The following is a 27,709-nucleotide window of genomic DNA, read 5'->3' as shown; positions in this document are numbered from 1 at the left end:
TGGCAGCACTCCATGCTCTGATAGCCTCCAGTGATGAGACCAGACCGGCACAAGTCCTGCCCCTTTCATGTGATTGGAAGCAACAATATTGCAGCCCACTGTGTGTGCATGGGATAGGTACAGTTCTCAGTGAGAGGAGAGGAGAGGGTGGAAAGTTTCAATCCTCCTACTGGTGTTCAGTGAGCTTAGAGAATAGGGTTAGAGGGTCAGAAGCTCACAGAGAGTAGAGTCATACTCAAAGATCAGACCACTGCACTGGATCAGCTTCCTCACAGCCCCAAATATCAACACTGACTGACTTTCAAAGGTGGCTCTTTCCTCTCTCGGATGTAATCATGTGGCGGGTAAGTCAGAGGGTCATTCTTAACTCTATTATATGTTACTGCGCCTCTGTGTTTTGCCACCAAAACATTGAGTCATCATATGTTTCCAAGCCTCCAGGCAGAGCTCTGTGTGCAAGTGCTGGGGTTGTTGTTTGGCCTTGTTGTGTTCACAGATTCCTTCATGTTTTGAACTGTGGATAATACTTGAGGGAGAAGATGACTAAGTGAGAAGGCCCAGGGGATTTGTGATTAAAAAAGGCGTCAAAGAGAGTGGGAGTAGCTGGTTTCCAGAGTCAAAGCAGATATTTTTCATAAAATATATGCATCCGTGCAGGCTCTATCTAAAAAGGATAAAATATAATTTGTAAGAGCAAGCACTTGAGTGTACCTTGTAATATCATTTCTGGCTCTCCTTTAGCTTTTTCTCAGTCATCATAAAAGTTTTTTATTACTCAAACAGAGAGGTCCTCTGCAGCACTGACGGAGATAAGCCCAGCCTTTCATCCATAATCTAGTAACCTCATCGTGACCTACAGAATACCATTTGCTCCACTGATAAGATGAAAAGATACTGACTTAAATGTATCCCCTGCTCCATCCATATATGCACTACATCTGGATACAGTTTGTGACAGGCCAACATGCATGGGAGTCGTTTTACATGAAGCTAATGAAGAGTGAAACTGGGCCACTGCTGTTGGTTTCTCTTATTAATTAGTAACTTATCTTGTCCCTGTGAGGAGGAATGTTAGACATCTTCCCCACCAGAGTGCGCCGCCTTTGATCACTACAGTATGACAAATAGATAGCAAGCTGTCACCATGGCAACATGGTTGGTTTTAAAGTGGCACTCATCTATGGTGGCAATCCTTAAGATTTCAAAATACAATTCAAACTACTCTTAAACCTGAAGTAGGCAGAATATTTTTGGCATCAATGGGCAAAAATTCCATAATAACCTTTCAGCATATTGTAACTCAAGTGTTCTGAGAGATAACTAGACATTTGCACCTCCTCATGGCTCTGTTTTCAGGCTTTAAAAAATCATTTCAGAGAGAGAGTGTTCCTATTGAGCGTTCTTAATGGCTGTGCTCCGGCTGGTGGGCGGTGCTTGGTATTTCCTCAACTGATCTCAACATGACTGCCGGGTCACAAACTTTCTCATTTTACAGCTAAACAGTACACTACAAAATGTTTCTGAAAACAACAAATACAAAAGAATATTTTTTCATATTTGATCAGTGCTGAGTAGTTTGACCAGAGTTTGCGAGTGATTGACAGCTGCTCAGAGACGACAAAGCTTCAGCTCGGCTCTGATTGGTTGTTTTCCTCCAGTCTGTGAAATCTTGCAGATGCCATTAGAAGCACTGGAGGACACAGAGACACATGATTTTTTTTTTTCAGATTACCTGTCTCATGCACTAATGTCAGGATATAGTGACAGTTTTATAAAAGCAAAAAAAGGCGAGGTCAGATTCCTTGGAGGGTAGATCTGTGAATATGAATGGTTATTATTGTTGCAATCAGTTTGCTTGTAGAGTTGGGATGGATATAAAAAATTGTTTAATATTATGGTATAGACTTAATTTAATTCAATTTCATGTAATTTACTTTATTTATTTTTATAATAGTTCTATTTGAATTAAAAAACAATGGAATTGTGCTCAGAGTTTAACAGTCTGGAGTATTTTTGTTGATACATGAGCTTAGAAATAGAATAGAAAGATTTTATTTCTAAGCTTCAAGTTTGAGAAAAAAAGGAATGTCAGGAATGTCACAGCAGACACCCATTTCATAATATTTGCATATATAGTGTATATATATATATATATATATATATATTGCAATACTTTCATCAGGCTCAATTACCATTGTGGCACCTCATTTGGCTATAGATAGTGACTTAACACACATTTATTTAAATGAAAATCTTCGAGTTTGACACTTTAAGTGCAGGTCAGAGTCAGATCTGTGAATATTAATAGTTGTTGTTGTTGTTGTTGTTGCAATTAGTTTGCTTGTAGGATTGGGATAAATATAAAAGTAGTATAATTAGACTACTTTTAATTTAATTTAATTTAATTTAATTTAATTTAATTTTTTAACTTCCTTTTATTTCATTTTAGCTCATTTAGTTTTATTTTTTTTTTTTAAATAATTTTATAAAATTGTATTTTTAATTATAAGTGCAAAATGTCACCATGTAATTTTGGCCTTTTTTTAATATGTTAAGAAATCTCTCGAAAAGAAAGGTGTCTGAACATGTCTGGTGCGTTTCATAAATCAGCCACACGATGTCGCTCTTTGAATGTCTTCCCCGGCAATAAAACATCATCATTGTTGTTGTTGTTGTTGTGACTTTTACAAAGCGCTCATCCACACACGAGGTGAGACGAATAAACATGCTAAAAGAGCTGCTCTGATGTGAAGGAACTACTTTCCTCGCGGCAGGTTTTGGGTTTTGGGTGCGCAGTGAGACATTTCTTCTTCTTTATGGGACTAATGAGCAGCAGGCTGCTTGGAAAGTCTCATTCTGTAAAGTTCCTGTGGTTTGTGGAAAAGGATGCGGTGTTTCCTCCCACATATGCCACCTGCCAAGAGAGGAAATAAGAGTTTGGTGCAACTTTTGTGACGTTGACCAGGATGACCTGACTGCACAGCACACACAGTAAGAAACACAGAGAAGTTGTTCAGCTGACCTTTTGACCTCTATTTCAAGTCAATGCATGAAAGTCATCAGCTGCAAACATTATGTGCATTATAGATTTTGTAGTGCGCATGTCTTCATCATCTGCAGCTTCATTATAAAACATCCTGCTCACTCATGGAGGAAGCTATAATGGAAAGTTGATTTGAGTCATCTTTTACTTTCTGCTAACATCAGCTTGCCAAATGAGTGGACATAGTTTGACAGATGAGTTCTCTAACCTACAGTAGCCTAAATGTTTTTATAATTAACTCGCTCTCCAAAAATCCTTTAAATATTAGTAATAATAATAGATGGATGTTTGGAGAGGGCCAGGCTAATCTCAGTAATGTGTGCAGCTGCAGATCAGGTAGATTTGTCAGTCTAATCAGCTGGCTGGTGCTGCCACAGCTGTAAATCACATTAGGCCTGAGTGGGCCGCTGCTGAGCTGGCTGCTGTTGGGGAGCAGCAACAGGCCACACATTGGTCACGGCCACGCTGTGAAGACAGGATTACAGATAAATATGTTAGGTGTCTGCCCCAGGAAAGGAGACAAAGAGCAATCACACTCCCTCAGTCGCTGAGTACATGGTTCAGAGCCATCATTAAAGGTGATAAAAGACCATAACCGAGAGGATTAGAAAGTGCTTGAGCAGGAAATTGTCTTCCTATCTGAGACGATGTAATTGTTTCATCTCTAAATGAGCCATTACTTGCTAATCAAATAAAACTCCCAAATGTTAAGTCGATGCTCGAGTTCATCATTTGATAAAAGAGCGGCACAGTTAAGAGCATACGTCTCACACCTGTCATATCTGCCAGCAATGAGCATTAAGCATCTTGAAGCATAATTCTACTGAGCATCACATAAACTACAATTAAATGTGAATCCAATTTGTACTCCAAAAGGAGGACATTTCCACAGATTGTTCCCCTAACTATTTGCTAAAGTATAAAGACATCATATTGGTTTTGTGTTTTGTGATTGTTTTCTTAGAGACTAGATTTCACATGGGATTCTGGTTATTAGCTTTTAGTGATATAGCTTTTGTGATTCTCTTGTCTTAAAGTACCAGTGGGAAACATTTAGGGGATCTATTGGCAGAAATGGAGTATAATATTAATAAGTATTAGGGCTGTCAAAGCTAACACGATTACGGTTAACGCAAATTTGTTTTAACACCAATTTGTTTTAACACCAACGCATTAATGCAACTTGTGGTTTTTAGGTTGTAGCGGGCTCAGTTTTAAAGCTAGAGTGAAGATACTGGCATCATATGAAACTAGAAAACCACACCAACCATGTCATACCAGCTTGTTGTGAAGGAGGCTAAATAACACTCCAAACTTACACTAAATTTTGGTATGGCCATTTTCAAAGGGGTCCCTTGACCTCTGACCTCAAGATATGTGACTGAAAATGGGTTCTATGGGTACCCACGAGTCTCCCCTTTACAGACATGCCCACTTTATGATAATCACATGCAGTTTGGGGCAAGTCATAGTCAAGTCAGCACACTGACACACTGACAGCTGTTGTTGCCTGTTGGGCTGCAGTTTGCCATGTTATGATTTGAGCATATTTTTTATGCTAAATGCAGTACCTGTGAGGGTTTCTGGACAATATCTGTCATTGTTTTGTGTTGTTAATTGATTTCCAATAATAAATCAACAAAACAACTCCCTTGTTAATAAGAATATCAAATACTTGACAATATCCCTTTAAGGTACATTTTGAAGAAATAATACATTTGTGAATCATTTGTGATTAATCGCAATTAATCATGGAAAATCATGTGATTAATCTCGATTCAATATTTTAATCGGTTGACAGCCCTAATAAGTTTCTTATAATCACCTGAAACTAAGAATCGTTGTGTTTTCGTTACCTTAGAATGAGCCGTTTATCTACATACTAGTGATGTAACCCGCGCCCACCCGACCCGTTGAGAGCCAATCCCCACCGCCCAACCCGCAAAAATATGCGTTAATCAACCACCCGAACCCGACTTGCAAACCGCCAACTTTATGCATCACAGTAGCACTGTCGGGACTGAGGTCCAAGACAAGGACAGAGACAAGCGGACTTGAACGTCGCGGCTCGTGGTATGTGTGTGCGCGCAACGTCATCTCATAGACATACGTGAAATGACCACGACCACTTGACATTACGTGGTGGCGCAGGATGTGTTAAAATTACGTGCAGCCACCACGGCTGGTATGTGTGTGTTAGAGTGTGAGAGAGAGAGAGAGAGGAAGAGAAGACGGACTATTGCACACAATATTTCTGTAAGTTATTAATAACTTACTCAGAACGTTGCTTTTTCAATTTGTCAACCGCCCGCCCAAACCAGCGTTATTTTCTGGTAAGCTCACTGAAACCTGCTCAACCTGAGGATCAACTTGCAGGACCCGTTTGCTCTGGGTCGACCTGGCCGCACTTAATTACTACATAGGTAGCAGGTTCTCTTTATCGCCGTGTTTCTGCAGTAGCCCAGAACGGACAAACCAAACACTGGCTCTAGAGAGAGCCGTTCGCGTTTCCACGCCGGCCATCGTAGAACTCCTACACGCTTGGCACACAGAAGAAGTTCACTATGGTCTCAGTTGGTTGCAATATGCAACCTCACCACTAGATGCCACCAGATCCTACACACTACACCTTTAAAGGCTGCATTACAGTCCATCAGTGTTGAGGTAGGCTCAAAGCAGCCTTCCTAAAATACGCAGATCGTGTGAGTGCACTGTGTTTGAATGTGAAAGACGGGTGCAAGCATAAGCGAGGAATAATAAACAGAAGATTCATGTTTTTAACTTCTTTATGTCTGCTTCCCCTCAGTTTCAAGTCTCATGATACTAAATTCCATCCCAGTTGGAGGCCGTATAGAAACCCGGGGAATGCCTGTCACATTCCCATGTGCATCTCCCGAGCGATGTAGCTCACACCCACCGCTTTGTCTGAGCTTAAGCGCGCCTTTTAATATTTACAGTGTGTATGTGTCGTCTCTCGGAGATGATAGCCACTCTGGGGACTCCTTTTGAATGACAGGAGGATTCAAATGCAGCACAGTGGGGGTGTGTCTGGAAACAGAGGCACATGGTTAGCAGATGGTACGTCGGTGATTCCCACATGAGGGCCAACTGGAACAGAGCTGTACGTAGCAGATGATGTTCCGTAGTGTTTGTCTTCATTTGTAGCTGTCAGAGAGGATGCCTAGTGACTTGAATGGAGATTTTATAAAATAGACATAGTTTACTTTACTGTTATTAGAACATCTATTGAGCTATGTGTTTTTTTTAATTGTGGCACTCATGAGGCATATAACATATAACAAGCCTCTGGAGATGCAGACTGTGATGTATTCCACGTCACTAGGGCTGTCCCGATTACCATTTTTTGGGCTATAAAACTGAGAAATATTCAAAGGTATTCAAATCTTCGCGGAGCAGAGCGACATTCTGACATGTTCTTCTCTCTGTCTGTCTGCATCTCCCCCAATTCAGTGCCCAGGACAGACATATGTCCCTCTACACACAACAAACAGCAATCTCCGTCTCAGAATTACTAATAATAATTCATGTTGAATATAGGGCTGACCCTATTTAAAAAAAAAAAAAAAAAAAAAAATTATATATAAGTATGTAATAATAATGTATAAATCCCCAAATAGCCCATGAAATAAGGAATAATCCCACTAAATTGTTAATTATTATTAGTTATTCTCAGACAGATATCGCTGTTTGTTGTGTGTAGAGGTGCATGTGTGTGTATGTACAGTAGTGCGGCAGCAGCGCTGTCCCAGGCATTGAAACAAGGGAAATGGGGACAGACAGGCAGAAGAACATGTCAGTCTGCTACGCCACGCCACGCCACGCCACGCCACGCCACGCCACGCCACGCCACGCCACGCCATGCCGCGAAGCTTCAAATACCTTCGAATATTTCTCACTGAAGCTTCGAAGCCTTAAAATTGGTATTCGGGACAGCCCTAGTGTATGGGATCTGTTGGTATCTATTAATAAAGTTGTGGGATTATTCCTTATTTCATGGGCTATTTTGAGATTTAAACATAATTATTACATACTTTTACTAAAAAATTGAAAAAAACAAAGCATTCGAATAGTGATTTGGAGGTTGAATACCATGGCAACGGTCGAAGTTTCCAAGCATTCGGGTCAGCCCTACACGTCACCTTGTTTTTTAGGATGCTGAGGGCGTTGCAAACCTCTGTCCCACATTACAGATGACTCCTGCAGCCTCTCAGATGTGTTTGTTCCTTCAGCTTTTCTCTCCGAATCCCCTTGTGGTATCTCGCCAAGAAAAGTTCCAATCAACAGCATTGTTCTGCTAGAAGGTAGAGGGGACGGTCACACAAGGAAACCTGAAACTGACGCTTTGAATTTTTGAATGGCTGAGAGAGGACACTAACCTGCCTGTGAGGGCATGGGGCTGGGGCTCTGCACAATCCTGAGCCTCCGCTTTGCTGATTCCGCCTCTCTCTCTCTCTCTCTCTCTCTCTCTCTGTCTCTCTCTCTCTCGCTGTTGTCTGCTCTCTCTCTCTCTCCTTCCAGTATACCGGCCAGCGCTCCAGCTGTAGGTGGAGCTGGCTTTCCTGGAATTGTCGGGCAACTTTTCCTGTTGTGCTTTCTACCTCTTGCTCAATCTCTTGCTTAATGACAGCTCTGCTGCAGGACTACTGGGGCTGCGAAGACTTCTGCCGACCTCTACAGCATGCTGGGGTCTACGGCCGGTGCCTTTTTGTTGTCATAAATAGATTTTTATGATTTAGGTCAAAAGTTTTTCCTTCAGCAGAAATGTCTCGGCATTACAAAGTGGGGCGAAATCCATCGGTGGGTAAAGTAAACTGTGTATGAATGGAAGAGCTTGGAAGAGGGCTGTGAGGCAGTTTGCCGTGGCTCTTTGCCACAGTGTTGTTTTACACGCTTTTTGTAACTTCAGGGTATTTCATACCACAGGCGATGACATCAGAGGATTAGCGTCTTTTGCATTGTGTTCGTCATACAAAGCTCTTTATTCATTTTGTATTGAGGAAAGCCAACTTAACCTGTTTGACGAGTAACGAGTATAGCCGCTATAGTGTGGCTGATATGTGCTGTGATGTTGTCTCGTGTGTCACAGTAAAAACATGTTAAAACAAATGGCTAAAAAGTTAGACGTGTAGTTTCATCTGCCACAGAGATTAGTTTGTTTTTAGACTACTTATATACAGTATATACAGTTTATGCATACTGCAAACAGTATCTGAAATTTTAAAGGAATCATGTGAACGAATAGAACTTTTTAAACAATATCTGCGCCAACAGGCTTGATGTTTAGCATATTCTGTCAAAGACTGAAGGGTTTGCACAGCGACGAGGTTGTGTTTGATAATAACTTCTCGACACCTGCATTCGCCGCTTTGTCTTTAAAGAACAAAATAGCGAAGAAACAAAGGACGCATCACAGTCACTGGAGACAAGTGCAACAATCGCCTCTTGTCTCGTACAGTGCGGTGGGATGGCTGCATGTCTGTGAGTGAACATTTGAATAGAATGGAAAGAACAAACCCAGGTCTGTAGCTCAGAGGTAATTGCTGTATCCTCACAACTTCAAAAGGCTATACTTGTGGCCGACGGTCCTGATAATGAGCTTTTGCCTTCTTCACACATAATGAGTGGAGGTGGGGAGACGCTGTGAGCACAGTGTGTCCACTCGCAGCTGGGGTGTCTGACTGGCCGGGAACAAAGGCTCAGTGTCTGTGATAGTGTGGAGCCCCAGCCATCAGCAAGCAGGCCAATACACTTCTGCTTGGCTGAGCTGTCAGTCCTCGCCGGCCTGCTGGCCTGCCGACTACAGTATAGAGAGGAACGCATGGGGGTAGATAGGCCAGACTATTCCTGTGCCAAATTAAAATGAGCCGCTGCTGCATTCTCCGAGTTGTAAGTTCAGCCAAATAGGACCATACAGAAGTCTGATACATGTAGACACATGTTTTTATTTGAGTAGTCTCCTGCTTGCTTGTTTTAGTTTGCTTCATTTCCATAATCAGATAACTCTTACAAATATTTACATACATTTATATTTTCATATTCAGTTTGCAATGGAAATGAAACTCAAGATGGGGATGAATCATTTTGGTACTTATGATAATAAATAGAGACAGAATATGGATGGCCTTTTTTATTTTTTTATGTAAACTTAATGTCTAAACCTACAAGGCAAGGATTATTTTCTTAATTAATTGTTTAGTCTATAGAATAGTGAAAAATGCTGGTTACAACTTCCTAAGGCCAAAGGTCATGTCTTCATATACCTTGTAGTGTCTGACCAGCGGCCCAAAAGACAACTCCTATTCAAGGAGCGTTTACACCTCCCACAGTTTAACTCTTTTCATAGCTATCACCATCGTCTAATTCATTTCTGTGTCATCTTTACAGATAGCTGATCAGCTTCCCTGGATTTCGCTGACGACTTCACTTTGTTTCGCCTGAAGATGGAAACGCTGGAGTCGGAACTGACCTGCCCTATCTGTCTGGAGCTCTTCGAGGACCCGCTGCTCTTGCCCTGCGCTCACAGCCTTTGTTTCAACTGTGCCCATCGTATCCTTGTGTCACACTGCACGCCCAGCGAGCCAATTCAGTCCATCAGCGCCTTTCAGTGTCCGACCTGTCGCTATGTCATCACCCTCAGCCAGAGGGGCTTAGAGGGACTGAAACGCAACGTCACATTGCAGAACATCATCGACCGCTACCAGAAAGCTTCCCAAAGCGGACCTAATTCTCCTAACGAGACTCGGCGCGAGCGAGCCGTCCCCGACGTCGGAGCCATGACTTCTCCCGGCAAACGGGTGCAGTGTCAGTTCTGTGAGCAGGACCCTCCTCAGGACGCCGTGAAGACCTGCGTCACCTGCGAGGTGTCGTACTGCGACGAGTGCCTCAAGGCCACCCACCCCAACAAGAAGCCTTTCACGGGCCACCGTCTAATCGAGCCCTTGCTGGACTCCCATATGCGAGGGCTCATGTGTCTGGAGCATGAGGACGAGAAGGTCAACATGTACTGTGTGACAGATGAACAGTTGATCTGCGCGCTGTGTAAGCTGGTCGGCCGACACCGGGACCACCACGTGGCCGCCCTCGGTGACCGATTTGACAAACTCAAGGTAAGAAATGACCTGTAGTTCGAGGAATGCTGGGAGATTTATGATGCACTGAAGAAAACTGTTCCTACTGATTGTAGTCCCGCAGAATTAAAAGCTGATCTATGTATTTGCTCAAAACCTCTTTTTATACAGTAACCACAGTATGACGGTGTAAAATTATAATAAAGTGAGCTTTTGAGCGGTTTGATTTTAGTGATTTAGAAATGTGCGCAGACACTGAGATAAACCAGTTCATCCGCAAATTATAAAAAGTTGCGACGATTATTTTTATGGTCTTGTACTTGTAGCAAAATATGTTTTAATACAGAAATTTTGATTTATTGAAAACCAGCATTTTGTACTGTAACCTTGGTCATTAGTTGCTTTTCACTGCAGCTTATCTGAACCATCCAATGGTCTCCAATCCAATAGAATTTGATACTGCATTTAGATTCGATAAAACACTATCAAAACCCATCTCTAATATTTTGTTAAAAATGTATTTAGGGCTGCCCCCTCTTAGTCGATTAGACAACTAATCTGACGTTTTGGTCTCAGGATTTAAAGTGGTGCTTTTGTGTGATTTTTTTTTTTGTGGAGAAACTCGGTGTTAGTTAGTCGACTAAGAATCTCTTTGGTCAAAGACGGCCCTAAATGTATTAAATCAGACTCTTCTGCCACATGATGAATACAATGTAATGTTCCTCGCAAATACAAATAAGTTAATACTGCATAATCTTATGGCAAGTGAGATGCATTTGTGTTTATTATTGTAACTCAAGCAAGCATTATCTTTTTAGCAAATCTTCACACACAGTGTACTGTAAACTTCCCATGATAAACAATATAAAACAACTAACACTACAAAATGACCTCACTCAATTAGAATTTACAATAATGTGCATGTCTGGTGATATTCTATATTTTTCTTATTGTCAACAAATCCCATGAAAACCGCCCAAAACCGATCATTAATTGATCCTTCTAACAAGTCTGTGCCTGATATAGCTTGAGTCACATCGTTGCACTGGGTGACATGTTCACTCATTATGATAAGCACTGTAGTTTATTTTGAGTCAATCCCACAGTGCAGGGAATACTCGCTAAAGCGTAGCAGTTCCACGGCTGAAAATAGTCCCCGGCAAAGACTCTTCTCTTTGAGTAACGTTTGCTAAAACATACGAACGCCTTTCTTGCTTTTGGCGTGTCATTTGTACGCCATGCAGTCTCTACTGTACATGTAGTCCAATGTAAACGCATCTGTGTAAATATGCCACGCTCAGAGCTAGTGACGTAGAATAAAAAGTGAGAAACACCGCTTATAGTGGGCGGGTGAGGAGATGGATGGGTCCAACAAATACACAACTTTTAACCAGGAAATCGGTGTTTGTTTTGTAAGTTACGTTAGTGGCATTTGTGCCTTTTTTTTAGTAACGTTTGTGATTTGTTTTCCGTACTTATGTTACATTGTTTCCGTACATATTTTACTTAGTTCATGTGCATATTTTAAGCCCAAAAATGATGTTTTGTTGCCTCCAGCTAGCTGCGGACGTTACCGTAGTTTTGTTGCGTGGCGTACGAATTACACGCGAAAAGGCTAAAATGCATCCTCATGACACGGGGATGTTCGTGTAATGTCGTGCTATTTATACACCTTCCTATCTTGATTTTCTTTTAAGATTCACATTTTTAATATGGGCATGGGGCTTGATTTTGGTCTTTTCATGACATTTGTTTACAATTAAAAAATAAATCAATAGAATATTACCAGCCTTATCCTTTAAGACCAAATGTATCATAAGCCAAATACGACAAATAGTATAAGTGAATTGAGTTGGAGGTTGTGTCTCTCTTTACCAGTCTTAAATGCAATAACACCCAATGCAAGAGTATGCTTTCACAGTTTTTAGGTTAAGTGGAAAAAGTGCTCACTTTCAGCAGATGGGCCGATATCAATAAGGCATGAGGAGATGCTGTTAGCTGGAGCATATAAAAGGTGGCTCTGCATTCTTTCCATTATAGATACATACAGTGAATCAGCTTCTATCATCAGAGGGAAAATTTGGCTTAGCGGGTCAGTGCTTTGTCAAAACAGTTTCGGTCTCTATCATGTCTCCAGCACCCTCAGGGGATAATTTTATAGTCCATGACAAGGCAATCGATTCATGCAGCGGAGCTTTAGTGTGAAGCCTTAGACATTGAAATAATAAGTTAGATTTGACCTACTCTATGTAACTAAATTTATCAAAATATTTGCTATTTTAATTGTTTTGAATTTTACTATTACACATTAATAGTGTATCCTGAGAGTTGCATGGCATCCACTGCATGAAATAAAAATGAGGGCCTGCTTTCTGTTCACAACCACTCACAGTGTCCATGCATGACTCACAAAAGGGGGGGGTTTACTGTATCACAAGTAACACTCGAAACCTCTTTTGTGTGCTCGTTCCTCTCTTTCACAATGCTTGGTCACAGTAGAAACTGGGATGCAGGCAATCTCTTTCTTTGCAACAGTATTGGCAAGATAGGTGCAGTCTTAACCTGTCTCCTTTTGTCTGATCATGCTGTCATTGTGCAGAAATCGCCTGGCCGCTTTCTCTGTGTGGTGGGGCGTGGTCATTCACACCAGGAGGCAGACCAGGTGATCAGCATCATTTTGTTTATCTCCACATTCAGGGACAGATTTGTTTTATGGGAAAAAAACTAAACCTAAATGTTGCTTTTCAAGGGCTTTATCCTTTGAAAACCAACAGAATTGCAACCGGTTAGCTCTAATGAAGCCTTGGTGGTTATTAAAGATGCAGTCAGTAATGATAAATATGATCAAACTGGGGCTATATCCTGACAGTAGTCCATGAGTGTCCTCCTAGTGATTCCTAATGGCATTTGCAAAATTTCACAGTGCCGGGACAAAAACAACCAGTCAGAGCCGAGCAGTCTGTAACGCAGCTGTCAATCACTTCTCGCGAAACTCGTGAAAACTCCGATCAAACGGTCAAACTAGGCAGCGCTGATTAAATATCCGTCTGTCTTTTTGGAGGTTGACCTAAGGAATTCATTGGTGCCAATTATGTCATATTTGCATGCCGTGAAGAAGGCTAAGTAACGCTCCAAAGTTATGCTAAATTTTGGTGAGGAAAAACTGGCATGGCCATTTGTAAAGGGGTCCCTCCTTGACCTCTGACCTCAAGATATGTGAATGAAAATGGGTTCTATAGGTACCCACGAGTCTCCCCTTTACAGACATGCCCACTTTGTGATAATCCCATGCAGTTGTGGGAAAAAACCATGCTGTTTTTTGCATGCAGTACTATTCTATTCTAAAAATGGTGTATTTCTGTTTTTTTTTCTTTATACTATGAAAGTTTTCCTAAAATTTAAACTGTAAAAAATGCAATATATTGAATCGTTACCCCTGTATCATGATACGAATCATATCGCCAAGATTCTTGCCAATACACAGCCCTACTGCTTAGCCTTAAAATGAGAACGTTTCTGACCTGGCCGCCATGTTGAAAACAGTCAAGCCAAAACTAAACACCGCCCACTGGCCGGAGCAAACTTTCTCATTTTACTTCTAAACAGTACACTACAAGATGTTTCTGAAAACATTTGAGGCGAGAAATAGGCATTACAGTAACAGAATATTTATTCATATTTGAACAGCGCTGCCTAGTTTGACCGTTTGGTCGGACTTCAGGAGTTTTGCGAGCAGTGATTGACAGCTGCTGTCGAGCCTGCTCTGCTCTGATTGGTTGTTTTACTTCGGCTGCTGTGAAATCTTGCCAATGCCATTAAGAGCACCGGAGGCGGAAAGAAACATGATTTTCACAGATTATCTGTCTTATGCACTACTGTCAGGATATAGTAACAGTTTTATAAAAAATAACTTTATATCATATTTGCTCAAAATTACTGACTGCAGCTTTAATCTGACAATTTCAGTATACTACTTTGTGTTTTCATTATTCGGTGAAGTAGTTAATGTATTGTGCTTTATCTTTTAATAAGCACATTCTCCAGGTGGTTAAAGCCAGTACGGTGTTAGAGAGTAGAGTCTTTTATCTTCTTAAAGACTCACTAGCTATGATCTGTTTGCTCTCCTTTATAATATCCTCCTACATCCTTGCTTAATTTTACAATGGGATATATTCTACCAATTTGTTGTTGTTGTTTTTATTTCTCTTTACATCTTGTTGACCTCATATTATGTGCACTTAACTGCATTGTTAGAGGCCTCAAGTGACAGAAGAGGAAACAGCAATTCCCATCTTAGAGAGAAATATTTTTTTTTCCTCTTGGCATGCAGGACAGGACCCAGGTGGCCTGCAGCTGAGCTTGTTCATAGTTGCTGGTTTTTCCAAACACATGTTTACAGCCACAGTGCCTCAGAAATTCCCACACAGGGGATGTTGTGACATTGGTGTGTGTGTATGTGTGTGCAAGCATGTATAATGTAATAATTCCTTCAGTCTGTTTTTGGCAGTATGTGACATGATCCTGGTCTGGTATTATATCTGGTATTATCCATCCATCATACATTCTTTACGTCAATTTATTATTATTTAGGGTCAGGTTAGTGGCTGGGGCATATCCCAACATGCAATGGGGGAAATGGAGAAGAACCTTTTGCCCATTGCCCATTCGGGAAAAAAAACAGGTCGCCAGATTGTCTTCTGTTGAAAGGCGAATGACGAAACTCCAACGCTCGGCCAACCAATCCTGTAACTTCATCACTCAGTCAGTCACTCAGTGACGGACTTTTGCATTTGTAGGGCTGACCCTCTGCAGTCCAGCCAAAACACAGTAATCAGGCTTTTAATGAAGTGCATTGAGTTAATGCATACTAGATAATAGTGCATATTTGTACACTAGAATACCACACTATGATACGTGTTTCTGATTCAATGAAAGCTTAAACAGTAACAGAGTACAGATGTGTAACGGGGCCCGCGGTGTTCACAGGATGAAGTGGCACACTCTGACAATGGGTACAATTTCTAATGTTGACACAGGATTACACTCAGGGTCCTGTCAGTGACCTGTCACGACTGGGAGAGGAAGGAAGAGAGGCTGGCCAAAGCAAAGGTGTGGGACCAGAAGCATTCACGTACAAAAGGAAGCTGCTAGTCTTTCCTCTCATCAGCTTTAAATGACTCTAGGAAAGAGACGTCCGTTAGAGAGAGAGCTGTCTAAACACACAGAGGAGAGTATTAATGTTGCAGGAGAAGCCGTATTTTAGGCACATCGAGAAATACCTTTACATCAAAGCGTCTCTCGCACTTTCCGCCTTTTCCATTTGCTCTCCATCTCTCAGTCTGACTTCATGTGATATTTGTCATATTCAAACAACAAAATTGTTGGGGGGAGAGTTTTAACTGTATACATTTGGCTATATTCAACATCAGTTAGATTAATATGTCATGTTTCATGCGTCCACTTTAAAAGTTTTGAACTCGCCTCACCTGTACCTAAAAGTCAGCATCTGAAAAGGCTTTCATCACCTTCTATTCCATATGAATAAATCATATTTGTGAGAGCGGTAAAATAGAGCCTCTGCTATTTTAGTACACAGTGACGCACCCACCTTATGAAATCACAATGTGAGACGTCTCACCTGAAAGAGGCAACAAACTTTGGATCTTTACATGCCTCCCTGATCTCTTCTTTTATCTGTTTGATATTTGATCAAGGGAAGTCAGGCACGATATATATTTTTGGGGTATTTGTGAAATTTGTTTTTTTTGAAGGGAAAAATTTTATAATATTTGTGCTTTCAACATATGGAGATAAATTGAACATTGAATAGATCTTGGATTTTATAGTATTTACAATTTGAACCTCTCAGACATCAATTCATTAATATCTAAGATTTTTAATAATCAATTAAAGCTGAGGCTGCAATTAGCAATTATTTTCATTGTCGATTAATCTGATAATTTTCTCGAATAATCGATTAGTTATTTGGTCTATAAAATGCCAGAAAATGGTAAAAAATGTCGATCAGTGTTTCCCAAAGTCCAAGATGACGTCCTCAAATGTCTTGTTTTGTCCACAACTCAAACATATTCAGTTTACTGTCATAGAGGAGTAAAGAAACCAAAAAATATTCACATTTAAGAAGCTGGAATCAGAGATTTTTTTTCATAAAACATTACTTACACTGATAAATCGATTATGAAAGTAGTTGCCGATTAATTAATTTAATAGTTGACAACTAATAGATTAATCGTTGCGGCTCTATTTTCAGTATTTCGTTTTTAATCAAGGGAAATCCGGCATGAAGCTCACAATCATATTTTTGGTATTTGTGAAACATTTTATAATGTTTGTCGTGCTTTCAACATATGGAGATGAATTGAATATTGAATCCATCTTCTATTTTATACCATTTACAATGTGAACCTCTCAGACATCAATTCATTAATATCAAAGTCTTTAAATGATAGATTAAAACAGGCAGTTTTCTGTTTTTATCTGATTCAATTGAAAGCGTGGGCTTCTTACGGCTTCACATATGACTAATAATTTAGATTTTTTTATTTGTTGGTGTTAGTGTGCGTATTAAAACACCTGCCAATCATTTTTTCGAGTTACAGCATTTTCCACACCTCTGTCTTTGGCGGGACTACATTTAATTTTCATTGAATGAATCGATAGCACGATGTAATTACACATTAATCTTCTATTTAAGAGGAATAATTCTATACATCAGAAGATGTTCTACCACGGCACACAGTCATCATGTCACCCAATTACAGTCAGAGATTAAGCTTGAAACATAAGCCTTTGATCTGAGTCAGTGATTAACACAGCCGGGGTTTAGTTGTCCAAATCACTGGCAGATGCTCCGCTAAGCTCCGTGGCCTCAGCAGGCAGTACGATGGGATCTCTGGCACACGGGGAGGATGGGGTTGGGTGGGGTGGGATGGGTGGGTTTCACTGATCGCAGCCCAAATGTGACCAGTCATATCCAGTGTGTCCTCTCCTGTGTCCATTACGCTCCAACCAAATACGCTCCTTATGTTCCCATTCACCTAACTCTCCTCCAAGATTTATTCAGCTGTTTACAGTTTGATGAGGGGGGCTAAAGTGTGTAACGAAATACTCATTTTCAATTTTGTTTTTGCAGCAAGCGTTGGATTCCAACCTCAGCAGTCTAATCAAGAGGACCAGTGATTTGGAAAGTCTGATGGGCAAACTCATCCAAACCTGCCAACACGTGGAGGTGAGGTTTGTTTATCTGCTCGCTTTCAGGTGCGGGCTCCAACTCATTAAATTATTAACACAGTGATGAATCGCTGTATCTGAGAGTGGCTTATCACTATGTCAACAAGATTAAGTGCTCATTAGTCTACAGATCAATCATTTCTGTAATGTGCATGCACTTTGCTGGAGTATTTCCAGAGCAAATGTAAGCTATATACAGTATGTATACATGAACTTGGAAAAAAAGTAGTAGATAGTCCCCAAAAAGCTAAATCAAATAGTGTACACATTCATTGCAATTAGAGCTGCAAAAAATAATCTCTTAATCAATTATGTGTCAACTATTTAAGTAATCTCCAACTAGTTTGATAATCGATTCGTCGGTTTGAGTAATATTTAAAGACAAAAAAGTCAAAATTTTCTGATTGCAGATTCTTAAATGTGAATATTTTCTTTACACCTCTATGACAGTAAACTGAATATCTTTACATTGTGGACAAAACAAGACATTTGAGGACGTCATCTTGGGCTTTGGGAAACACTGATTGACATTTTTCAGCATTTTCTGACATTTTAGAGACCAAACAACTAATCGATTAATCGATAATGAAAATAATCGTTAGTTGCAGCCCTAATTGCAATGATGGCTGTGATCATGCATGTGTTTGGGATAAAAAGACAAACTGTGCACACGGTTGACGGATTGCTATTCCATCCTACCCAACATGAGATGTGCAGAATTATCATCTAATGTGGTTTTCCCATCACATGGGGTTTGCATATAATGAATTATCCTGTCAATAATGTATTTAAAAATGATTTAATCAAATGAACCTGCACATCGAGTAGCAAAACATTTTGTCAAAGCAAATGAATTACAAAATTGACTGTCTCTTATCTATGCTTCTGTCCTGTCTAGGTTAATGCGTCGCGACAAGAAAACAAGCTGCTTGAGGAGTGTGACCTGCTGATTAATATCATACAGCAGCGAAGACAAATCATAGCTACCAAGATAAAGGAGGGAAAGGTACCGTTTATCACCTTTTGTGTCTCGATAACCTTTGTTTGTTTGTTTATCACCTTGTGCGTGTTGATAACCTAACCACAGCTGACAAGCTAGCATACAGCTCAGCACCCAAGCATGCTGTTCTTTATTAGAATACAGCAGTAACATATCACCGTTGTGGGGTAAAATAAAACTCCTCAAAAAATGTTAATTTTAAAATGAGATTATGTCACTTTAGAAAGAATCAAAAAGACATTTTTCTTCTTACAAATAAAATGTTTAATCCATAAGAAATCATGCTTTTACTCAGTTCAGCACATTAAAGAAGACCTATTATGCTCATTTTCAGGTGCATACTTGTATTTAGATTTTGTACTAGAACATGTTTGCATGCTTTAACGTTCAAAAAACGCTTTATTTTCTCATACCGGCTGTGCTGCAGCACCTCTTTTCACCCTCTGTCTGAAACACTCTGTTTGAGCTCCGCCTCCCCCCTCCTGAAAAGCCCAGTCTGCTCTGATTGGTCAGCTGGCCTGCTCTGTTGTGATTGGTCAATCGAACCAAGCTCTTCAGACTCCACTCCAGCTCCGCTCTAACTAGCTTTATTTGAGGGTGTGCCAAACTAGCCGCTAGGCAGGTATTATGTAAATGTGTTACATGGTGACATCACCACGTTACGGAAGAAAAGGCAAGACTTCAAGCAAGGCGTTTCTGGCAGTTCGGGAGCAGTGTTTCTGTGGGGGACAGTAACTCTCTTTGGCGTGCACAAAAAACTATATCTCTTCGCTAGATTTTAGCGGGTTCCAGATTAGCCCCGGTTTGTGCCTCTCATTTATTAGCATTACATTTGAGTCACGGAGCTAAGCATCAGATTTCCCTGAAAATAAACACCTAGCAATCTCTGAAAAAACAGAGTTAATTATAATGACATTTACTGCTGTTCTGAAGGTATTTCTGCTTTCTGGTTATTTTGTCTACCTTTGTTGCCCTGCGTAAGTGACCTGAAAATACATGTAATGCACTGATGGTTCAGCGAAAGCTTTCTGCCATCTCAGCTCATTTAAAATCACTCGTCCTCAGACAGGGGGCTGGTGGCAACATGTCCTCAGATGTGTTTGGTTACATTCTTGCATGTGGTTTTGTATACTTGTTACAAGCTGTTTGTGCTGAAACACTCACCAGACTGCAGAGGTTTTTGCTGTGTTTTGTCTTCAGTATCAGCCCTCAGCTCCGGAGTACTTCTGGCACATTTAATCATTTTAATGTGCTTATTCTGTGCCTCCTGAATCATTTCCCTTCCTTTTCCCTCGTTAGATGCCATTAGAGAGGCAGTGGCATGCTGTGCCATGCTCAGTGTCACAGTAAGATCAGCCCTGCTTCCTGCGATGGCCCTCTCTGGACGAGGTTTCTTTCCTTCCTCACCCCGCGCCTCGTGTCAGGTTCTGCTTTCAACCACTAAACCAATGAGGCACAGATGTGGGATACGAGGGTCTGGTTACTATGGCAGTGTTATGAGGGATGTTTCATACATACACCTCTCGTGCCAGCTTGTAGAACAGGTTGAAGCTCACGGTCTCGTGGGTATTACACAAGTGAAAAATCAAATTGTCAAAGGTGTAAATCCGATTTTTTCGCAGTAGGGTTTTCTAAATAAGTGAGGTAAAATCAAATCAAGCATCTGGCTGGTTGGTACCTCATACAGTAAGGCTGGTTATTTACCAAGCTTTTCATCCATCAACATGTCCTTTTATTTCTGCCCAGTCTGTGCGGATGAGGAAATTAGCCCAGCAGATAGCCAGCTGCAAGCAGTGCATCGAGAGGTCCTCCTCCCTCATCACTCAGGCCGACATAACCCTCAAGGAGACGGACCACGCTCGCTTCCTCCAAACGGCTAAAAACACCTGCGAGAGGTGAGGGAACAAAGAAGCACTAACAACAGATATAAAACAGTCACCATCTAATAATATACTTCTTTATTACAGAGTTTCCATGGCAACGGCCTCCTCTCAAATCCTGTTACCAGAAATTAACCTGAACGACACCTTTGATACTTTTGCTTTGGACTTCACGAGGGAGAAGAAAATGCTAGAAGGCTTGGATTACCTCACAGGTAAGTGGGGACTCGCAAATTAAGCACATTATTTTTTTTTTTTTTACACGGCTTTGTTGGATACTTGATTCTGATTGGTCAATCACTGCGGCCTTCGGTCTGTTATTTCTTTATAACAGACCGTTGCTATGGGCGCAGTTCTGATGTCGGACTCTGTCAGACCGTTTTTATTTCAAATTATTGATTTCTTAAGTAAGTAGCCGTGTAATAAGTGGGATAATGTACAGCTAGCGGGTCATTGTTGTGAAGTAAACCTTTTCAGGGCGATGTAAGACCCCTCCGTTTCGCATCAGGGTGCGGCATTGCCCTGTAGGGGTTTATTTCACGACAATGACCGGCTCGTTGTACATTATCCCTTACTTGTTACACGGCTTTGTTGAATACTTGGATTCTGATTGGTCAATCACTGCGGTCTACAGGCAGTTTTTCACTCACACTCTATAATAATTCTTGAAATTAGATGATTTGTTGTGTTCCTTTTATCCAAACGGTGCATTTAAAACTACCCTCACCTCATCCTTCAATTATAAATTCATACAATTTAAAGGCTTTGGCATGAATAGAAATTTATATTTCAATTATGCGCCTCCTAGCGACAGAAAAAAAGCTTAAAAGCTCATGAATGTTAGGCTACAGTTAAGCTTTATTTTCTGAAACAGGTTTGATTGTTTATGCTCAGCGCCTGTTGTGCAGCGTGAATTTAACTCTGCATGGGGGCCGTAGCTGTAATAGCTGGGGGAACCGCAACCTCGCTTAATTACACTTGTCAGAATAAAAAGACACAAATGGATGGTGCTGTTTACCACCACTGGTCCCCGCATCGTATTGTGAGGTTTTTTTTATGTTGTTGTGTGTGAAATGGAATCCACTCAGCTTTCATTACTGTTTTAGAAAAAAACATTTGTCTTTTGTTTTCCGATTGCAGCACCAAATCCACCCATAATCCGCGAGGAATTATGTACGGCTTCATACGACACGATCACAGTTCACTGGACGTCAGATGATGAATTCGCTGTTGTATCATATGAACTTCAGTACGCCATCTTCACCAGCCAATCTAACGTTGTCAGTAAGTCTATACGCAGCTCTCTGGTGGGAGTGCGGTGTAATGTTTATGACAATGATGGAGGGATTCGGGAGGGATTTCACTCAAGGACTCTAAATTGTTTGGGGGCTATGTTACAATATCCAAATATAATATTGTGTCGTGGCAGCAGGAGAGGAGAGCTCTGTCCTGGCTCTTATGGGTAATGAGATGTTACCAAAATACACTGCAATTTTTGCAGTGTCTAGCAAGGGACATGGGGAGAAAAAAACAACAGCTCAATCAGACTGGATTTACATCCAGATGCACATCATAAGCTCGATATTATCTCGGGGTTGAAATGAGCAGCAGACTGTTTGAATTGATTGCTCTAACAAGGTCACAACATGCTCGATCAAGCAATTTATTCTCATCTGGCTCAGTGCTCAAGCACACTTGGATGAGTGGTAATGCGACTATATTTGATGAGTCAGAAATCGCAGCTATAGATTGAAAGACATATAATTACACTGTGTTGTCCCATTGATTGAGGCTCTTACTCAACAGTTAGGAAGTTTTCAAATTGGTTTGTTCCTTGTCGGTGACTCTCTTGTCTGTCTGGGCTGCAGGTTTGTGTAACTCTGCTGACAGCTGGATGATCGTACCAAACATCAAGCAAAACCACTACACCGTGCACGGGCTCCAGTGTGGTACCAAGTATATTTTCATAGTGAAGTCTATAAACCAGGCTGGAAACCGCAGCAGTGAACCAGGGAAACTCAAGACCAACAGTATGTCAAGTATTCATTCTATAATTCATTTTCCATGACAATTGTAAAGGCATGTTAGAAACTATCATTTTCCCTCCTTTCTTTAAGGTCAACCATTCAAGTTGGACCCAAAGTCAGCTCACCGGAAGCTGAGGATCTCCCATGACAACCTGACAGTGGAGAGGGACGAGACGTCGTCCAAGAAGAGCCACAGTCAGGATCGCTTCACCAGCCACAGCAGCTACGGTGTCACAGGAAATGTCTACATCGACAGCGGCCGCCATTACTGGGAAGCTCTGATTGGAGGAAGCTCATGGTAAAATCATTTACTTGTTTTTAGCCACGTTTAGCGGCGTACCTTTTACTCCAATACATTTTGTACAAACATTCATGGTCCCCAGAGGATGAATCTTAATGACTTTCTTAATCCTCTTACTTTTGCTCTAACGCCACCACATTAGTGGTTTTCAGTGAAATGTCTCTACAACTATCTGATGTATTTCCGAGCAACTTGGTACAGACATTCATGTTCCCTACAGACGGAATTGTAATAACTTGGGTAAGCCTTTAAAGGGCCAGTGTGTAACATTTTGGGGGATCTATTAGCAGAAATGGAATATAATATTCATAACTATGTTTTCATAAGTGTATGATCACCTGAAACTAAGAATCGTATTTTCCTTAGCTTAGAATGAGCCTTTCATATCTACGTAGGGAGCGGGTCCAAGAGAGCCTTTCGCGGTTTTATGTTACCTGAAGGCCACCGTAGTTCTTCTCCACACTTGTGATTCTGCGGTAACGTGAGCTGCAGAGTGCAAAACCGTGGTACCGCCAGCCGCAGCCTGACCTCCATTGCTCCTTAAGTAGTGTTATCATGGTAAGGATGACCTCTTAGCAAGGCGAACAGCATTACCATGGTTTCGGAATGAGCGGAGGGATACTCAGTTGGTTGCAATCTGCAACCACACCACTAGATGCCGCTTAATCCTACACACTGTACCTTTAACTTCAGGTCAAAATCTTAATCTGTCCAATATTTTTGATTTATGACCAAATACCTACAAAAATAATGGCATTCCCATCAGCCTCAGTTTCACTTTGTGTTTATTGCTAATTAGCAACTGTTAGAATGCTAAGACGGTGAACATGGTAAAAATTAGACTTGCTACACAGCAGTATGTTAACATGAACATGCTGATGTTAGCATTTAGCTCAAGCGCCACTGTGCATTAGTACAACCTTGCAGAGCCTCTAGCATGGTTAATTATTTATTGATAATGTTTCAGGTTTATAATTGCAGAAATGTACAGGTATTTATGAAATCTCACTGTTTTTATTTTCCGTTGGACATGCAGGTTTGCAGTGGGCATTGCATACAAGTCAGCACCAAAACACGAGTGGGTCGGCAAAAACTCCGCCTCCTGGGTGCTGTCTCGGTGCAACAACTCGTGGGTGGTGCGTCACAACTGTAAGGAGATGCCCATCGAGCCTTCACCCCACCTGCGTCGCCTCGGAGTGCTGCTGGACTATGACTCTGGATCTCTGTCTTTCTACGACGCCGTCGGCTCTCAGCACCTGCACACATATGATATCGCCTTTGCTCAGCCAGTCTGCCCCGTGTTCAACGTGTGGAACAGGTGTTTAACGGTCCTCACAGGGCTGCCCATCCCAGATCACTTAGAGGGGATGGACTACAACAACTGACAAAACCTGTCCTGCTGAATTTTCTTTGTGTACCCAAAAACAGACCAGACTGCCTGCACCTCGATTGACTGTTATGGCCTCATACTGTTGACAACATATAAACAGTAACCGAATAAGATGCAATTAATAGTGTACATTCCTAATCAAGCCTATGTTGAAATTAATCTGAATTATTTAAGAAATGATTTACACGCAACTGTAGATGTATTTCTTTGCTTTGCACATGTATGTACATTACACTGCTGGATGGTTTTAAGGGTTTGCTTATAGTTTGAAATTCATTTTCAAATAGACTACAGATTTTTCATATTACATGTCATATTACACGCTTTTCCATTCATGTATGAAAGGTGATGATAAACCTTTAAGTGCGAGTGACAAGCGCACTGTCTGACTCTAATGTTTCTTGAGGTTTGTATTATTGGCTATTTTAAATGTAATGTTTTTGAAAGATTTTTCACAGCACTTTGAGAAGTTGTCACTCTAAAATGTATTTCTAAGCCACTTGTAACGTAATGCAAACGTTTCCTTGTCATAGTTTTGTAAGGGAAAAAAAGCACTTAAATAGATCAGATAACAATTAACGACAGTTTCACACTAATGTGAAATCAGTCAGTTCAGCAATTTTCAAATATTTATTATCTGTAAATGAGTACAGTTCAGCATTATGAGATCATTCATCACATTTTTCACATTTAAGTTTCTCTCTGACAAGATGTAATAAAAGTGACTTCATTTGATTTCCTGTGTGATTTGTCCTAGTTTTACCGCATGCTAAGAATGTCTCTCGGGTAGATAGTGTACAGATTTAATATGCTGAACACTTGTTGTTTACACTCATTTATACTTGATCCCTCATTAAAGCTTGAACAAGCTCTCACAGCGCTGCAGTGAAAAGAAAACAGCAGCACCGCCATAGAGAAAAGTGTCAGTCTTGCTTTGCAGGACCCGCTCTGACCCACACTGAGCCAAAATACGACTTTTGACAAGATCTGCTCTGACATCTCTTTTTGTTCTGGAGTAACGTGGCTTGAATTCTGCAGCATCCCCTTTCAACTAAAGTAGACAAGAGCAAAAAAAAGAAAAAAAAATCTGAACTCTGTGTGACCTCCCCGTGAGACACCCTGCAGACAGAGCTGTAATACGTGAACACATACCTCCTCCGTGTCATGCCACCAGCATTTTGTTGGATTTTGAGATGTGTACACGTTTGTCTGTAAAGAAATACTGGAAGACATTTGTGTAATCACAATTGATCGCTACATAGTTCTGGTTTTGACAACAATTTTAATCTTTAAGTACAAAATTATGTTAGACAAACCTAATTTGTCAGTAACATAAATAAAATAATTTGTAAAAAAAACAAAACGACAGCATTTTTTATTATAATCAAGTAATATAATGTTGGTGTGCATTAGTTAATATATAATTTGCCTGATAAAAAATGCCATACGACCACAGCATCATAGTGCAAAGCCAAATTACATATTTGTTTTGTATCATTTTTATACAGAGCCTGTTGTAGAAGAGACTTAAAATATAAAGGTTTTTCCTCAAAACAATGGGCTGTTGATTGTGAGGTGTTTGCAATGATTTGCTGCTGCAATCCTGCACATTTCCCCGCTGTGGGACTAATAAAGGATTATCTTATCTTATTTTATTTTATCTTATCTTATCTTCATCACTGTCAGTATATTTGAAAAAACAAAAAAATAGAACTGTAAACATGTTTTACAGTGTCTACCTTCCATTATGAGATAGAATAAGCAAATACAACATGTTTTGTTCTAAACAAAAACAGGCATGGTAGGGTTGGCAGACATTAAAGGTGAAGGCTCTGTATGTTGGAGGATGAGAGAAATTGGTTTTGTATGTGTGGCTGCAACACTTAGAATAAGTCTGATCAAGTGCTTTACTCTGAATGAGTACTTAGAGAAAAGAAACCAATTTGCAGACATAATGAACAGGAACTGAAACTCTCAATTTAAAGTATAAAAATGTGCCCCGGGGCTCCACCTGCTGGATTTGTGTTTTCTGTGATAAATGATTATGCTGCTAGAGGCCATATCTGTCCCCACCCAGAAATTCTATCTATCACATGGGTCTATTTGTCTTGTGTCGTTAGCTTTGTAATAATGATATAGTGGCCTTCAGATAAGATAAGATAAGGAATAAGAGAGACTGTATTGTCATCTATCTGTATTGAGTGTAGTACAGTACATAGAGGAACAAGATTGTGTTTTAAAAAGAATGACTGATGCAACGTTCAGAGTCATCCAGGTGAAATGCAGAATAAATAGCAATTTGAAAGTTATGATAAATAAATATTATAAAACACAATTTAGTTCCAACATTTATCCATCTTTTATTTATTTATTAAAATTTAAACCTGCTAAATGTATTTTTTCATGGACAGTTTATTATGATGTGACTAATTTGATTGGATTTATGTGTCATAACCAACATACACATAACACACTACTTACAGTGATAATAATCACAAAAAAATAAAGTAAAATAAAAAAAACAGACAGAACAAAACACACAAATTCAATCTAACATGACACTTGGACATATAAAACTAAAAACTAAAATGAAATAAAATAAAACAAATAAATGATAATAAATAGCAGGAAATCCAAACATGTTATACATGAAATTGAAGAAAGACACAAGATTAAAAATAAATACATAAATAACAAAAAAAGTAAAACAAATAATAAAATAAATAAATAAATAAAATACACTTAACACAGAAGTAAAGTTTCTGTTGTTGGCATGATTTTGGGAAGGCCAAGAAACAGACATAACAAAACACACAAATTCCATCCAACATGAGACTTGGACATATAAAACTAAAACATAAAATGAAATAAAAAATAAAACAAATAAATGATAATAAATAGCAGGAAAATCCAAACTTGTTATACATAAAAATTGAAGAAAGACACAAGATTAAAATAAATAAATACAAAAATAAATACAAAAATAAAATACACTTAACACAGGGGTAAAGTTTATGTTGTTGGCATGATTTTGGACAAGATCATTATAAAACTATTTATATTAAAATATCTTTGAGTAAATTAAACTATTTTTTTTTCAACATGACACTTGGATATATAAAACTACAACATAAAATTAAAACAAATAAATGATAATAAATAGCAGGAATTCAAAACATGTTATACATACAATTGAAGAAAGACACAAGATTCAAAATAAAATAAAAAATAAATAAATAAATAAATAACAGGAAAATCCAAACATGTTATACATAAAATTGAAGAAAGACACAAGATTAAAAAGAAATGAATAAATAAAAAAATAAATAACAGGAAAATTCAAACATGTTATACATAAAATTGAAAAAGACACAAGATTAAAAAGAAATGAATAAATAAAAAAATAAAAAATTAAACAAAATTAAAAATTAAAAATTAAAAAATAAATGAAATACACTTAACACAGAGGTAAAGTTTCTGTTGTTGGCGTGATTTTGGGAACAAGATTAAAAATAAATTAAAAAAATAGAAAAAAATAGAAAAAAAAAAAAAAAAAAAAAAACTTAACGCAGAGGTAAAGTTTCTGTTGTTGGCATGATTTTTAGAAGGCCAAGATCATTATAATAAAAACTATTTATATTAAAATATCCTTGAGTAAATTAAAAAAAAATATTTTTCAATATGACACTTGGATATATAAAACTACAACATAAAATTAAATAAAATAAA

At 39.6% G+C, this 27,709-nt stretch overlaps 1 protein-coding gene across 8 annotated transcripts in view; it reads left to right on the top strand.

Annotated features, from left to right (window-relative positions):
* mid1 (midline 1) overlaps nt 1-24,715 on the top strand; it is a 35,472-nt gene extending 10,757 nt beyond the window's left edge. For 4 of the 8 annotated variants that reach the window (XM_037789457.1, XM_037789458.1, XM_037789459.1 and 1 more), the window contains exons 2-11: nt 9,449-10,170; nt 12,731-12,793; nt 17,285-17,380; nt 18,281-18,388; nt 20,129-20,277; nt 20,350-20,477; nt 21,403-21,546; nt 22,131-22,292; nt 22,380-22,587; nt 23,627-24,715. In XM_037789457.1, coding sequence (XP_037645385.1) covers nt 9,505-10,170; nt 12,731-12,793; nt 17,285-17,380; nt 18,281-18,388; nt 20,129-20,277; nt 20,350-20,477; nt 21,403-21,546; nt 22,131-22,292; nt 22,380-22,587; nt 23,627-23,975 — 2,073 coding nt within the window. In that variant the 5' untranslated portion in view covers nt 9,449-9,504 and the 3' untranslated portion in view covers nt 23,976-24,715. Of the gene's footprint in view, nt 1-136; nt 345-2,848; nt 2,992-7,605; nt 7,862-9,448; nt 10,171-12,730; nt 12,794-17,284; nt 17,381-18,280; nt 18,389-20,128; nt 20,278-20,349; nt 20,478-21,402; nt 21,547-22,130; nt 22,293-22,379; nt 22,588-23,626 lie in introns of those variants that run through there. The other 4 variants (XM_037789455.1, XM_037789461.1, XM_037789456.1 and 1 more) reach the window with 4 other exon arrangements.
* Nucleotides 24,716-27,709: the final 2,994 nt, after the last annotated feature.

The sequence above is a fragment of the Sebastes umbrosus genome, chromosome 13, assembly GCF_015220745.1.
Source record: "Sebastes umbrosus isolate fSebUmb1 chromosome 13, fSebUmb1.pri, whole genome shotgun sequence".
In the NCBI taxonomy this organism is placed as follows: Eukaryota; Metazoa; Chordata; class Actinopteri; order Perciformes; family Sebastidae; genus Sebastes; species Sebastes umbrosus.
The sequence above is the reverse complement of the archived record's forward strand: the minus strand, read 5'-3'. Positions and strand labels throughout refer to the sequence as shown.